The sequence below is a fragment of the Erpetoichthys calabaricus genome, chromosome 5 (assembly GCF_900747795.2).
Source record: "Erpetoichthys calabaricus chromosome 5, fErpCal1.3, whole genome shotgun sequence".
Lineage (NCBI taxonomy): Eukaryota > Metazoa > Chordata > Cladistia > Polypteriformes > Polypteridae > Erpetoichthys > Erpetoichthys calabaricus.
In genome coordinates, this window is record NC_041398.2 from 60,789,808 (window position 1) to 60,806,221 (window position 16,414).

Consider the following 16,414-nt stretch of genomic DNA (forward strand, 5'->3'; position numbering starts at 1 on the left):
CTATCTTACTTAAGAGTGTTACTTTGGTAAATTCCTCAGTCTTGTTGTGCTGATCTGATTACATGATGAGGCTCCATCAAACTTGCCATAATAAAAGACATCCGTGTTTGGATTAATTTATTACAGCGACTCTCGACTGTTTGTTATTTAGAGTAGTTCCCTAACAGTTATCCCTGTCTGTTGTTGTTTGTTTACAATAAAACCCAATTTCTGTATACCTTTGGCCACCTGGAGATTTCATTGAAGGTTGGGGTCATCTGAATGTACTCCCCGACAATCTACAATCTTTAACATTAAGTTCAAGACATGAAGTACACAATTTGTAAAATGTTATTAAGTTCTCTGAGTCTTTTATAGAGAGACCATAATGTTAACACCACTGTCAACATAATCACTTTTTCACAATGCTATTATAAATAGAATTTATAAGAAAATGATAAAGTTAAATGTAGACTCCTTTAGCTACAGATTTCAAAATGTTTTTTTTTTTTTTTGAAAACGATTAAAAACTGATGCATAAAAATCATCTTTAACTGGAGGTGTAAAAGCATCAGCGCACAGCTACAACAGATGTGTAAGAGGGGAATTAAATGCTTCATTCACATTGCTTCTATAGTTTAAAAATAAACAGCGGCAAATAAATATTTATTGTTAAATTAGGGATGTAAAATCGTTCAACCCCTAGGATGGTTGCAATTCAAATGCTATGCTGAAGATGGCACTAGAGACTCACAGCTTATTTTTGAAAGAGCTGTACTGTATACTGTATAGTGAAAGCAAAATCAGACTGTTCAATGCTGAGTGAAGTACCTGAAAAGAAGATCCGCATGTCCCATCATCTGAAACAAAATTAACAGAGCAGTATTTCTGGTTCAATTGAAATCCTAACACCTCGAAGACAAAGGAAAATGGCAAAAGAACTTAGACTTATATTGAAAATGCTTGATTTGCTGCATTGGGTAACCAAGTAGCCCCTTGTGTAATGTACATATTTACATAAATATACATACATAAAAATATCCTGAAACCTTTCTTAATCATATTCCGAATCAGGGGTCTGAAGCCTATGATTATCCTGGCCACAATGGACAGGACAACAGTCCCTTTCGGGTCACATTTACACACCTCACGCTGGAGTTAGTTTAGAGTCGCCCATTAACTCTAACTTGAATGCTTTTGGGGATTCAGGAGAGAAAATCTATGGATAAAGATGGTGCAGGATTCAAATCCAGAATGTTGGAATAGTGAGGCATTGGCACTAACCACTATATCACTATGCCACCCATATACATAAAAAGGTTTAGAATGTTATGCTAACAGAAAGCAAAAATTTCAAAGTAATCTATATGTTAGACTAATACAAATTACTGTAGAGTTCAGATGTGTGCTTTCTCAGGCCCAACAGGTTTATGTTTATGAATTGTCAAAGCTTAAAATTGTTGAGGCAGCTCAACCAAAAATCTGTCAAATCATAACAGCAAATATTCCATATGGTAAGATGTTCACAGTTAGTCCCTAATATTTAGTAGCTAATTCTTCACAGATAAAACAGATGTCGCCATGAAATGCCACTGAGAAACGTGAGTTGGTGTTGGCGAAAATATAGATAGATAGATAGATAGATAGATAGATAGATAGATAGATAGATAGATAGATAGATAGATAGATAGATAGATAGATAGATAGATAAGGTACATTATAATCTGTGAAAGAAAGAAAGAAAGAAAGAAAGAAAGAAAGAAAGAAAGAAAGAAAGAAAGAAAGAAAGAAAGAAAGAAAGAAAGAAAGAAAGAAAGAAAGAAAGAAAGAAACTGCTTGCTTCAGGTTCCCTTACTCCACTATTATTATGTTAACTGCACAATAGTTAAGAAAGTCACTTTTCAATGCACCAGTGAAAATGTTGTGAGTGACACTTCTTAATGCTGCAAGATGTCAGTTTCTATGCTGCTTATTCTGTTTTGCCAGAGAAGTGTTTGTCTTTCTGACAAATTCCTTTCCTTTGATTCTTTCTGGGACCCTGTTGTTTAAAACAACAAAAGAACATGAATGTAAACAAATTAACTGTAGCATTACCTAAAACTTGTAGAACACCTTAAATAAATATGTAAAAAAATACACAGTAATAGATTTATAATGTTTAGAGAGTAATTATCATGTCGTGGATTGCTTACTTGTTCTTTCATGTGCTTATCAACACACAGCACAGCTGTCTTATTTAAATTTCATTATAACATACATCCTAAAAAGTGGATTTTAAGAATATTACTAATATCTGAAAATCTCATTAGACATACAAATATAAATAATAGATAGCACTTCTTGTCTGAAACATGTGCAATTCATGCAATGTAGTATAACTTAGAAAAGCAGAAAAGAGATAAAAAGACAGCTTTAATTGTATCAATACTTTGCTATGTGGTTCATTCATTTTATGGTGTGTTTCATTCCCACAGAGTTCTCATTCTTATTAAACATGCTTATTTATAATGAGACACTCATCTGTATATTAATCCTCATGTTTTATTAGGAGTCACAGGACAGTCAAGATCCATTGAAGGAAAAATGCAGGATCTTACTGTAAACTGAATGATAAGGAACAACTGGTTCAAGGTTATTACATCCTGCTGTTTATTCCAGGATTTGCATTAAAATCCAAATGCCGTGAGGTACCATCCCAGGTAGACTCAATCAATCCAAATTGTGATCCTTCTGTGTATTATCACTGAGATAAATGTGTAAACTATGATTACACTTTTCTAAGCGGGACAAAAAGTCTAATTCAACATGAAAAAGAAACTTCAACAGACATGAGATGTACTGTGTATACAAAAACTCTGTCCCTTTGAGCCGTGTAAAGTTTAATGCAAAAAGCTCAAGTACCGCTTATCTTACGATGTACTTTACATTGTATAGAATCTTGTAAATGTTTTCCTTTTTTTTTTTTTTTTTTTTAACCAACTGCCCTTTATTAACATAGCAATTTTCTATAGTGAGCACCATCCCAAGGTAAGTATAAATTGCAGATATTCTTTGCAGTTGGAGACAGACTCATGTTTCCTTCTGCCACGTCACTTTGTCAGTCCTTTATTTTTTCCAAGGCTGTTTCAAGCTCCAAGATCGAGGTTCTAGCCCCAGTTGTTTGCAAGTTTGTATGTTGCTGCACAAGGTGTGCTTGAGGGTCAATGGCATCCACAGCTCTCATTTTTTTTCTTCCTATCATGTAATCGGCTTCTGCAATTTGCTTCACTCTCAGCGGATATTGCTGCTGTTATTTTTCTTTCTGCCCCGCCACTCTTTCAAGCAGTTTTCCGTAAGAAAAACATGAAACCAAATAATTTCGTGGAGGTTGCAGCTAACACTATGTTTGCTTTATTAGCACATCATAAACTTTTAGTGAAGACCAAGATCAAGGTCCTTGCCCTAGTGCTCTGCGAGAAATCATGTGACAGACAGAAACCCTAGAATTTTATATATTTACGAGGGATGTTCAAAACGTTTCTGGACTTTTTTTTAACTCTATATATTAAGAATTTCAAAAACAAATTACATTACTTTTCTACATAGTCACCTTCATTTGTAACGCAATTTTTTCCAGCATCTTACCAACTTTTTAATGCCCAAATATTACTCCTCCCACCTTCACCATTTCAAACGAAAATATAAAAGTGCGGAAACGTTTTGAACGTCCCATGTAGATTCAATTTCCTTCTGGGTTGATATTGTTTAATTATAAAAGGTTTCAAAACTAAAAACTGGTTCATATGGTGAAGTGTGGGGTGGCACTGTGATGCAGCGGTTAGTCCTGCAGCTCTGGAAGGCTGGGTAAGCAACCAGTCCTGGGGCCTCATATACAGGTGCTGGTCATAAAATTAGAATATCATGACAAAGTTAATTTATTTCAGTAATTCCATTCAAAAAGTGAAACTTGTATATTAGATTCATTCATTACACACAGACTGATGTATTTCAAATGTTTATTTCTTTTAATGTTGATGATTATAACTGACAACTAATGAAAGTCCCAAATTCAGTATCTCGGAAAATTAGAATATCAATTAAGACCAATTCAAAAAAAGGATTTTTAGAAATGTTGGCCAACTGAAAGGTATGAACATGAAAAGTATGAGCATGTACAGCACTCAATATTTAGTTGGGGCTCCTTTGGCCTGGATTACTGCAGCAATGCGGCGTGACATGGAGTCGATCAGTCTGTCGCACTGCTCAGGTGTTATGAGAGCCCATGTTGCTCTGATAGTGGCCTTCAGCTCTTCTGAATTGTTGGGTCTGGCGTATTGCATCTTCCTCTTCACAATACCCCATAGATTTTCTATGGGGTTAAGGTCAGACGAGTTTGCTGGCCAATCAAGAACAGGGATACCATGGTCCTTAAACCAGGTACTGGTAGCTTTGGCACTGTGTGCAGGTGCCAGGTCCTGTTGGAAAATGAAATCTGCATCTCCATAAAGTTCGTCAGCAGTAGGAAGCATGAAGTGATCTAAAACTTCCTGGTAGATGGCTGCATTGACCTTGGACCTCAGAAAACACAATGGACCAACACAAGCAGATGACATGGCACCCCAAGCCATCACTGACTGTGGAAACTTTACACTGGACCCTCACGCAACGTCGATTCTGTGCCTCTCCTCTCTTCCTCCAGACTCTGGGACCTTGATTTCCAAAGGAAATGCAAAATTTACTTTCATCAGAAAGCAGCAGTCCAGTCCTTTTTGTCTTTAGCCCAGGCGAGACGCTTCTGACGCTGTCTCTTGTTCAAAAGTGGCTTGACACAAGGAATGCGACAGCTGAAACCCATGTCTTGCATACGTCTGTGCGTGGTGGTTCTTGAAGCACTGACTCCAGCTGCAGTCCACTCTTTGTGAATCTCCCCCACATTTTTGAATGGGTTTTGTTTCACAATCCTCTCCAGGGTGCGGTTATCCCTATTGCTTGTACACTTTTTTCTACCACATCTTGTCCTTCCCTTCGCCTCTCTATTAATGTGCTTGGACACAGAGCTCTGTGAATAGCCAGCCTCTTTAGCAATGACCTTTTGTGTCTTGCTCTCCTTGTGCAAGGTGTTAATAGTCGTCTTTTGGACAACTGTCAAGTCAGCAGTCTTCCCCATGATTGTGTAGCCTACAGAACTAGACTGAGAGACCATTTAAAGGCTTTTGCAGGTGTTTTGAGTTAATTCGCTGATTAGTGTGGCACCAGGTGTCTTCAATATTGAACCTTTTCACAATATTCTAATTTTCCGAGATACTGAATTTGGGACTTTCATTAGTTGTCAGTTATAATCATCAACATTAAAAGAAATAAACATTTGAAATACATCAGTCTGTGTGTAATGAATGAATCTAATATACAAGTTTCACTTTTTGAATGGAATTACTGAAATAAATCAACTTTGTCATGATATTCTAATTTTATGACCAGCACCTGTATAATGCCGTGCGTAGAATTCACACTATAATATGGTGTACGGACAAAAGCAGAAATGTTCATATGCACAAAAAATCCAGATGCATAAATCTGTGCATTCGCCAACTTCCAAGTTCTTCCACTACATAAATCCCAGATTGCGTGAAAAGTAGCGCACAAGCACGCACCTGCTGCCTTGCCCCATCTCCTCCCAGAATTACGCCTCTTTGAATATGCAAATCAATATAAATAGCCCTTAAGCTCAGCCTTCTGTGAAAGCACAGGGGAAAATAGAAGAATTTCAGCGAATATCAAGTGGAGGCAGGGAAAAACGTACTATTTGTTGGTTTAAACAGTGGTATAAACAACAAAAGGAAGTTAATCAAGTGACATAGAGTGTCGGAGAAACTTGAAAGCTCAAGTTCACAAAGTCGCACAGTGCCCAAAATAAAAAAGAAGTTGTCATATATCAAAGTCACCGTGAAAAGACGAGTAGTAGCCCACCGTCTGAGTGTCATATGAAAGCTTATTAGGGTATAGAGGAAAAAAAAATAGGCACACAGTGGGGAAAAAGAACAAAATGTAAACTTTAATCTCAAAATTTCCACTTTAATTACATAGTTTATTTTGTCATTAAAGTAGAACATCATAAACTTCATCTTAAAATTATTTAATTTACTAGTTTCTCAAATCCCATCGTAACTAAAGTAGCACTTAAATGCTTTGTTTTGTATTTGATCTTCTATGAGCTCTATGTGTGTGAATCACTACATGCTTCCGGGCTTTCTCTTCCTCCGACTGGACACAGAATCCATTACATTCATGATATTACATCTTTCTGTATAATTAAAATACTGAGATGTATACGTGATATCATTTTCATGATGATAGGAGTTAAAGAATGTTATTAAACTTGGGAACACAGTGGCGCAGTGATTGTTCATGTCTCACACAAGATGCTTGCTGCGCCGTGCATGACCTTTGATGAAATACTTTATTGTAGCAGTACTGTCTCTTTCAAACGTACTAACCCTTAATTCCTGTACTTACTTTTCTTTCTCCAAATACCCAATCGCCACACAATCAGCTCTGTCATAGACGTTAAGCCATCTGTAAGCTTGGAATGCTGATTCTTCAAAACTTTTAAGGAACATTGAAATATCTTCATAATACATGTTTAATTATTCTATCCATCTAGTCTTCCAGTGTCGCGCCAGCCCCAACAAGAATACAGCATGAGGCAGGAACAATCCATGAATGGAGCGCCAGATCCATGCTAGCGCAGCGACACCATGTCCACACATGTTTAATTATTAACAATATAGATTATTTAAATGAAGTTAAAGTTTTATCTGTATAATATAATAAACATATTTTGCCGCATTTCATCTTAAAATGATATCGTCATCATATGTACATACGCGCTTTATAAAGTGGCTTAGGTTGTGCAATATTATAACTGTAGTGCAAGTTTACAGTGAGGTAATTGTACTTATAAGTACAAACAGTTCTACAAGGAGCACTTTATGGACTGATTGAGTGTGTTTATAGTTCTTGGGATGAAACTGTTTCTGAACCGTGAGGTCCATACAGGAAAGGCTTTGAAGCGTTTGATGTATGGGAGCAGTTCAACTAGGCAGCATGGCTGAGGCAGCGTGAGCTTATTGCTGTACAGTGATCCCTCGCTATATCGCGCTTCGCCTTTCGCGGCTTCACTCCATCGCGGATTTTATATGTAAGCATATTTAAATATATATCGCGGATTTTTCGCTGCTTCGCGGGTTTCTGCGGACAATGGGTCTTTTAATTTCTGGTACATGCTTCCTCAGTTGGTTTGCCCAGTTGATTTCATACAAGGGACGCTATTGGCAGATGGCTGAGAAGCTACCCAACTTACTTTCTCTCTCTCTCTCTCTCTCTCTTGCGCTGACGTAGGGGGGTGTGAGCAGAGGGGCTGTGTGCAGCTGCTTCCTGAAGGACATGCTGCACGGAGCTTCGCATACTTAAAAAAAATCAATACGTGCCCTTTGAGCTTTTATCTGTCTCTCTCTATCTCTCTCTATCTCTCTTCCTGCTCCTGACAGAGGGGGTGTGAGCTGCCGCCTTCAACAGCTTTGTACCGGCGGTGCTTCGCATACTTAAAAGCCAAAAAGCCCTATTGATTTTTTTTTTGACTGCTTGCTTTGCACTCCTTTGAAAAGGAAGATATGTTTGCATTCTTTTAATTGTGAGACAGAACTGTCATCTCTGTCTTGTCATGGAGCACAGTTTAAACTTTTGAAAAAGAGACAAATGTTTGTTTGCAGTGTTTGAATAACGTTCCTGTCTCTCTACAACCTCCTGTGTTTCTGCGCAAATCTGTGACCCAAGCATGACAATATAAAAATAACCATATAAACATATGGTTTCTACTTCGCGGATTTTCCTATTTCGCGGGTGGCTCTGGAACGCAACCCCCGCGATGGAGGAGGGATTACTGTATACTCTTTCCAATCAGCTGCTGTAGATCTGTGATTACCCTATCAGATACAGTGATATAAATACTCTGAGTGGTGCAGTGAGAGTAATATGGAAAAAGATGATCCGCTGTGGCAACCTTGGGAGCAGCTGAAAGAAGAAAAAGAAGGTGCAGTGACAGTAACAACGCTAAAGCAGCAATGGTATTTGGAATACTTTGGCTATTCCCTGGACCATTATATTGTTGCAGGTTAATTACAATCAGATGCCTTAAACTAATAAACAATATGCAGTTAGTTTCAGTGTATATGATAAAGCCGTGTCAGGGATGTGGATCTAAAAAAGAAAGGGTAACCACACAGGAACAGTTGCACTGCTTTCACGCTGGGTGCCACCAGTTTGCAAAACAGAGCGGAGAATTTGTATACGACAGGGTTGGAGCTACCGTGAAAATGTGCGTGGCTTCACGCCAAGTTTAGGTTTTATACATCGCGATTTGAGTGTGGAAACGTTTGTACGCAACATTTTTGTGCATACGCACCGTTTATACATGAGGCCCCTGGTCACTGTCTGTGATGAGTTTTCATGTTCTGTGGGAGTTTTTGTTTGAATATTCTTGTTTTCTTTCCATATCTCTAATAATGTGTTATATTATCTAATAACCCTAAATTGGCTTGGAATGAGTGATTGTGGCTTGCAATAGATTGACATCCACCTTAGAAATGGTTTCTGCATTGCTTCCAATACTACTTACATAGGCAGCAGCCTCTACAACAGTAGGTTTAGATAATGGATGGATAGACGGATGAGATAGTGTGAGTGCAGTAAAATGGCTCGGTAGGTTGCACTTCTGCCTCACAGTTTCAGAAGGATAAGTTCATTGTGGAATATGCACATCCTCTCCATGTTCAATTGAGAAGTCCTTTATTTCTTTACTATAGAAAGTAATGGTGGTGTCTGCTTACTGGACTGTGTGGGTTTAGACATACGTGAACCACTCAGGCTTGGCTTCTGCTTTACGCTGGATGCTGTGAGAAGACGTTTTGGCTACCTGCAACCCTGATACAACATTTGGTTGTGCAGAATAAAAATATTCATATTCAAGTCCAAGTTTATTGTCATGTGTACACGATACAATGAACTTCTTACTTGCACGTCTCTGACAGGAGGAGTGAGGACAATCTAAATCTTAATATTTAGTCTGTATTTTATACAGCACCTTTCATGGTGGATGTTTTCCCCAGTCTTATTTTTAGAGTATATGGGCATAATTTGGGCATAGGAGTATAACACAATTTGTTCAGGATCACAACATGACCAGTAATCCCCTGATCTGAAGGCCTAGACAAGAAATTCCTGTCCCCCTGCAGGGAAGTTCTTTGCTTTTAATTTAAGTTGTCAAGGGTTTCCATTATGCACTTCAGACATTTCTCCACATTTCTTTCTAAATAAGGAAGAAACGATTACAAAAAAGTGGCTTACGATGAAGAGCAAAATAAAGGCCAATAGAATCAATGTGTGTGTGTGATGCAAGCGGTCGATGAAAGACTGCCTATTCCGCATTCTGTTTATTTATTCTTATAAATAGTAGAAATAGTTTAAATCATCAGTTATCTAAAATAAACAGTGTGAAATATTTGTTTCTTTCTAGTATTTCATTGATTTCAAATGAACACCTTCAAGGTTGCACTTGCAATTCAGGTTTTGACGGTTGCGATGCCTAAGAACTCGGCTTCTCTCATTCAGAGATGACTCAGTACATTCTGCAAGATGCTTTTCTTTGGCCCCTGGCGAGCCCTGTAAAAGGAAGGTGGCGACAACTTTATCACAAAAGGCATTCAAATGAAACAGAATGAAATATTTAATAAACACCCTCTCACATGGTGTTTCCTCTTAATGTGAGGCTTACAATGTTGTGCGTAAGTCTGTTGATGGAATGAAAAGCCGTCACCAGTTATTCTGAGAGTCTGCGCATTTTAGCGGCGCAGAAGAAGCTGCTTAGCAACATGCTCAACAATTCATTTACAGGGATTCCAGAAAAAAAAGCACAGATTCTATTTTTTGCTGTTTGTATTGAAGCAAAGATGAGAAAATAGGAAAGGCTTCCATCACCCATTCTCTCTTTCAATTAAGTATGCAACGTATCATGATTGTAATGATTATTTATTGGCGCTAACTAAAGCAGTTAGAGGCAATTGCTAGTATTATTGAGTGCTTTCTATAAAAATCTTGTGAATCATGGTTTTCTTCAGGGTTATATGATAACACAGTGGTTAGCATTGCATTAGAGTTCCAAGGGGCTCTGCCTTGTTCCTGCCTTGCAGCACATACTACTGGAATATGTTGGATTTTATTACCTGGGACTGAAAAGAGATAGATGGGTTCACATGCTTCCATGTCACCAACATAAATAGACTCATGTTTTTTATTATGTTTAACTAAATCGGACATTTAGATTGGTAGTGTCAATTTCCTCCAAGTTTGCCACACAGTAGTAAGGTGTGAAATTCAAATGTGTCTGGTGGGCAAAGTGAGGAAAAGACTGACATTTAAAGGGGGTCAGTGGGACAAAGTAGCAGGGCAATCATATCCTTAAGATTCAAATGGTCTTCAAAGGAAATTATTGAGCTGGAGAGGCGATGCAAACAAAGGAATATCCAGCATTTACTAACATCATGTTACCAAATAATTTATCAAGCATGTTCCAGAGCTCCAAAGAGCTTCTTCTTTATTTTGGAAAAAGGTCAGAGACTTGGAGTCTGAATGGACTCTGTTTAAGACCCCAGAAGCTGTAATATCCAGTTGTCAAAAGATTATTGTTGCCATTAAGGAAGGTAAACCATAAGCAGTTATGAATAAGGGTGTGTGGAACGAGCCCCGGACACAGACAGGCAGACATGTTGAAAAGCACCACCACACGTTTATTTACAACTATTTACAATAACACAGTGCACACAAACCCACGTTACTTATGTTTGTCTTTTGTAAAGTTAGAGTTAGACTTATATATTTGGCATTAGACTGAGTCCATTCATTGTGGGCATTGGACTCTGCACCTTGTTTCGTGTCTTGTTTCTGATTTTGAATGGATAGGACATAAGGCAGAGCTGAGGCTCTAAAATATCAAGTTTAGGAATTTAAGGGCTGTGTCTCTGTGATTTTTGGATGATGCTATCCAATTGGATTCCTCAGACTGTGATTTCTGGTGCATGCAGGAACAATTCACAACTGAATGTGATATAGTTAGGATGACAACCAAACCTAAGGTCATCGTCCTCTCCCAAAAAAGAGTGGCTTGTTCACTACTGGTATGGGGTAAGCTACCTTAGGGTCTCATTCACAAGTAAAGGGAGCAAAGGGAGCAATTTTTGAAATATTACAAAATCAAATATTTACGATGTTGTGGTTGCTAGCACCTTTTAATTTTCCAGTCATTCTTTATCCTCACCTATAGTCACAAGATCTGGATAGTGATAGAAAGAATAAGTGATGGAAACATATTCTTGTGCAGGGTTTCTGGCTCAGACTCCATGACAATATGAGGGAATCATCAGTATGAGAGGACATCGGAGTAAACATCCTTGAAGAGCCAGTTGAGCTGTCCTGGACATGGAATTAGGATGGGATAGTATACAAGTGAGAGACACAAGACATGATGGGGAAATTCCCCTCTCTCTCACTCTTGGATAGTCTGGTATCATCTGTCAATTCCTCAGGAAAAGCTAGCAATTTCTGAAGACAAGGTGGCCTGGTATATGAAGATTGGCATGTTGCCACCACAATCCTCACAAGGAAAGTTCATTAAAATGCAATGTTGTTTCATGTATACTATGCATGTTTTCCATATTGGTATTTTCAGTCAACCAACATAGTACCTACCTAAAGATGCCAGGCCTTGGATGCCACAACCGGCCCCTCCTACTCCCAGCGCACGAAGATGTGGCCAGCATCTCCCAATGGTCTGAAGACATCGATTGCTAAATCGTGCTGGTTGTTGGCTGAACCAGAAACAAAATAAAAAAAAAAAATAGACAATATTTACATTACCTTAATTTCAAATTTATCCACAAACACAAATACTAATAAGACCTTTTCTTTATTTTTTATAGGAGAAATAGTAGCTAATGCCTAATGTCCCAGCATGCATCATGGACCTCATTTATTTAGTGATTGCATACACTAATGTGTGTGTAACCTCATCGTACAAACTGATATTTATTTATCTGATATTTAAATAAATGTGAGTGTACAATATAATTTTTTTTATAATTTCACATCAAGTCCTAAATTGTTTTTTTTTTTTATTTCTGGAGATTTTCCATGAAGGCGTTAACTATATCATTATTGGTGCTGGCCTTAACTTCTACCCTATAGCAGGACCCCTAGCACATTGGTTGTTGGTGTAACAAAGGCCGGAGTGATCCCTTTTACTTCAGAGCGTAGCATAGTGCCAGACTGTAAAAGTGGAAGACCATCCTTAATGAAGTTGAATGTGGGTACCACATGTAGTCCAGCTTTGCTGAAAGCTAACAAGATGCACAAATAAGAGAGGCCATATATACAGCAATACATTCATTTGGGTGAAAAATAAAGTTGACTGATCACCAACTACCCAGTAGATGTTTTATTTTTATGCTAGCAAAAAAAATCACCAATTGTGAAACCTCAAACACTGTAAATGACATTATACTCTTAGAAATACTGGTTCCTTAATAGCATTTTAAAGCTCTTTACTGGGTTGTGTGGTTCCTCTTAGAACCTTTGCTTGATAAAGCATCATTTCATTGTGGGAAGGGTTCTCTGCATATGAAGTTGGGTAGTTGTGCATTGAAAATCTTCCTAATATGCAGAAAAAAACCTTGAAACCTTTAATGTATAGTTGGCTGCAGAACACTAACAGATTAAGAAAACCTGGACCTTAGCCTGTGTTGGTATTTCACAAATATTTTCCCATCTATTTGTGATTATTTACTGTATGGAGCCTGCGACGGATCCAAATAAATAAAGGTTCTTTCTGGAACCAAAAATGGTTCCTCTATGGCATCACTCTGAAGAACCACTCTGACACCTTTATTTTTAAGAGTGCTCCAGGATGCAACAAGAACTAAAGCATAAGTACACCTACTTTGATTCTGAGAACTATTAACTCTAAATTCTTAGATAGGGTAAAGCCAGAGGATGTACAAAAATATAAAGGGCTTTGTCAGGAGGTTCGGCAAGTTTAGGCAAATTGTGAAGAACTCAGAATGCAGCTACTAAAATGTTTTATAACTAGCTAAGAACTAATTCATCTAACCAGCAGGAAGATCTAAATAGTGACAAGAACATTTAAAACCTGGTTTTGAAGAAATAATGTTTTCTGGGATGATTCTTGAGAAAAAAATTAAGGAAATACTGTATACAGTACTTCACACATTTTATGCATTTTTCTATAAGAAAGAAAAAAACAATCTAATATAGATTTATGTTTTTGTGGTTTATTGTCTAGGGTCTGCAAATATTTGCAAATATTCATCTTTTATTATTTCTAAGTTACTAAATGAATAAATTACATTGTTTTGTTTATTTCAGCAAGCAAGTTTGGGTTGTTTATTGAAAAAAAGTATATTATCATTTCTAAATCACAAACAGAAAGTGAAAGCTGATTTGTGTAAACCTTTGTCAAGTTATGAATTTTATTCATTGACTGAACAGATCTCTTCATAGTTCTGGTGCCCTGACTGAAAGCGTGAAGTAGAGATCACCCACAACTTTAATGGCAGAGGAAAGTTTGGGGCTTTACATGTAATACTAGCTGTGACCCTGGAAGAGATCTCTTGTCTAGTAATTTGTGTAGAGTTTGTGGGAAAGGCTTAGGTGGAAAGAGAATGAGAATGTAAGAAACAGAAAGAGGAAGAAATGATGATAAGAAAGAGGATCTTAGTTTTAGCTGGGTACGAGCAAGTTGATATGTTAATTCTGAAAAACTGATTTTAAAGTACTAGCAAGTATATACTGTACCTTACTCACTCCTTCATAATTTTAAATACTTTTATTGTGCTTACTCTAAATCATTGTTTGCTTAAACCTTAAAGACTTAGCTCATTTAATGTTTGCTTACAGTTCACACCAACATTTGAATTTTCTCTAATGTTTTTGAATCTTTTTTAATATTGGAACCAGAACTGCACACAATATTCCAAATGAGGTCTCACAAAGGTGTTATACAAATTAACAAAACTTTCCAACATTTGTATTCAATACATTTTTTTTTGTGACCCAACATCCTTCTACCTTCTACTGCACACTATCCAGCTGAGGATACTAATGGGTCCAACTATGATTCTTTCTTATGTTACAGTATATAAAAATTATATTTGCAGCGGCTCCTTTCATTTACTGAGTTTTTTCCTAAATATTTTAAAACTATTTTACTTTAATATGTTTCATTAATATTATCAGTTGTTGAGCTGGAGTTCCCAGAGTTATGAGGCAACAGTGCTAACTAATGCACGACTGTGCCATTTAAAACTGAAAATTATCTGCTTATTTTAGATATTACATGTATTATTTAACATACATTTCTTCAGAAGACTTGACTACTGTTCCTTCTCCAGTTTGTGTTAAAACGCTACATTAATAAATTGTTTTTCTTCTATAATTAAACTGATTATCTCTCAGTTATAACATTCTTTTCCAAGCAGCTGACACAGTCACTGTATGTGTGCATTTTGCAAGTTATACTTACAGAGAATTTAAATTGAATCAGGTTGACACGAGTGTAAAAATAACTGTGCATAAGTATGAGAGACAAGTCCTTAAATGTGCTGATTATCATGTATGTAATTTGATTGTAAAGTTGAGGAGAGAAGAGAAGAGTCATACTTAATGGTTATAGTGTGCTTGACTTCAAACAGACTTCACCATGTACTGTACAAGCAAGAGTGATAAGCAAAAGAATTGAGTCGTTCTAGAAACTATATGAATGAAAGTCTCTGAAGTCTAGTGAAGACTGAGATGAGATGGTCTCAAACACCTTTTTGAAGGGTAACTATGAAGAGTGGGATGGAGTTTAAAGAAACAAATTTAAAAAAAATATCAAAAACAGTATCATTCATAAAATGTATTTCTCACTTGTATTTATTGCTCTGGGGAATGCCAGCCTTTCAGTAGTGCAAAGATGTGTTAAACTGGCTTTAAATTCACAAAGTCGTGGAACCGTATGTGAACAGAAGCAGTAACTTGTTGCCATAATAATCTTTAAATATGATTTAACACTACTATATTAACCTAACAGATAAAACAAACCTTCTAGAGAACGCCTTGCTTGTTACACTGAAGCTTGTCTTTTTACATACACTTTCCTTTCTATTTTTCATTTAATGAAGTATTCCTTAGACTGGATAGATATGTGCTTTGCCATGTGCATCATGGTGCCTTTGGATTTATGATGATTTATGCAATTATTACCTATTTCTACTTCTTTTCAATTCAGCAAAATGATTTTTAATTTGACACTGGATGAGATACCCATTTTCAGAATGCCATTAATTACAGAGCTGCCCATGCATTGTGACCAGTAGCATTTTTGGCACTTTTCCTGTACAGTATGTGTGCAGGTTTCTTTAAAGTTGACATTAATATACTTGACTGATAATATATGTCCCTCTTTTGCTAATGACTAGTGAAACATACAAGTTCATGGCACTAAAAAAAAATCAATCAAACAATAGGGTAGTGGTGCCTAGCCTGTCTTGACTGGCATCAGTTCATTGTGATACCTTTGATATTGTCATCATTTGATAAAATACAGCCATACAGTTTTAAATACTTTGTAAAGTCAGTCTCACAACCACCTGTTATCCAAGAAAAATATATTGGGTGTGAACTGCCTAATTTTAAATGGCAACACCTTATGTTCAGAATCGAATAACTGATCAAATCCTTTTGTTGCTTCCTTATAGAATTCTAATATATTAGAGAAACACAACGTTGCCTATCTGAACCCATGCTGTTCATTAAAACGTTTATTCTTACCATGTGTTGCTCAATCATTTCTTAATAATTCTTTAAATGAATGTATCTGTGATGCACATAGGCCTAGTGTTATTTGTATCTGCCCCGTCACCCTTTTTACTTAATGGAATAGTAGTTGCTTTGAAATTGCCCCAGTGAGCACTGACTTTCAGAAATTTGCATCAAGGTTTCATATATGCACTTACTAACCTCCATAAGCACTCAAGGGTACATGATATCTGGTCCTGGTGATTTGTTAGATTTCACCCTATTTAATATAAGCAGTACTTCTCCCTCTACAATTTGCTAATCACAAGATTAAGAGGTGACATGATTAAAGTGTTTAAAATTATGAAGGGAATTAGTACTGTGGATTGAGACTGTTATTTTACAATGAGTTCATCAAGAACACGGGGACACAGTTGGAAACTTGTTAAGGGTAAATTTCACACAAACATTAGGATGTTTTTCTTTACACAAAGAACGATAGAATGTAGTTTAGAATGTTGTTTGTGTGATCAAATTTTTACTGAAATACAAA

At 36.9% G+C, this 16,414-nt stretch overlaps 1 protein-coding gene across 1 annotated transcript in view; it reads right to left on the minus strand.

Annotated features, from left to right (window-relative positions):
* The window catches only part of fbxo41 (F-box protein 41), a 209,134-nt gene that overhangs the window by 15,292 nt on the left and 177,428 nt on the right, over positions 1 to 16,414 (minus strand). The window contains exon 10 of the mRNA XM_028801555.2: positions 11,758 to 11,876. Coding sequence (XP_028657388.1) covers positions 11,758 to 11,876 — 119 coding nt within the window. The remainder of the gene's footprint in view (positions 1 to 11,757; positions 11,877 to 16,414) is intronic.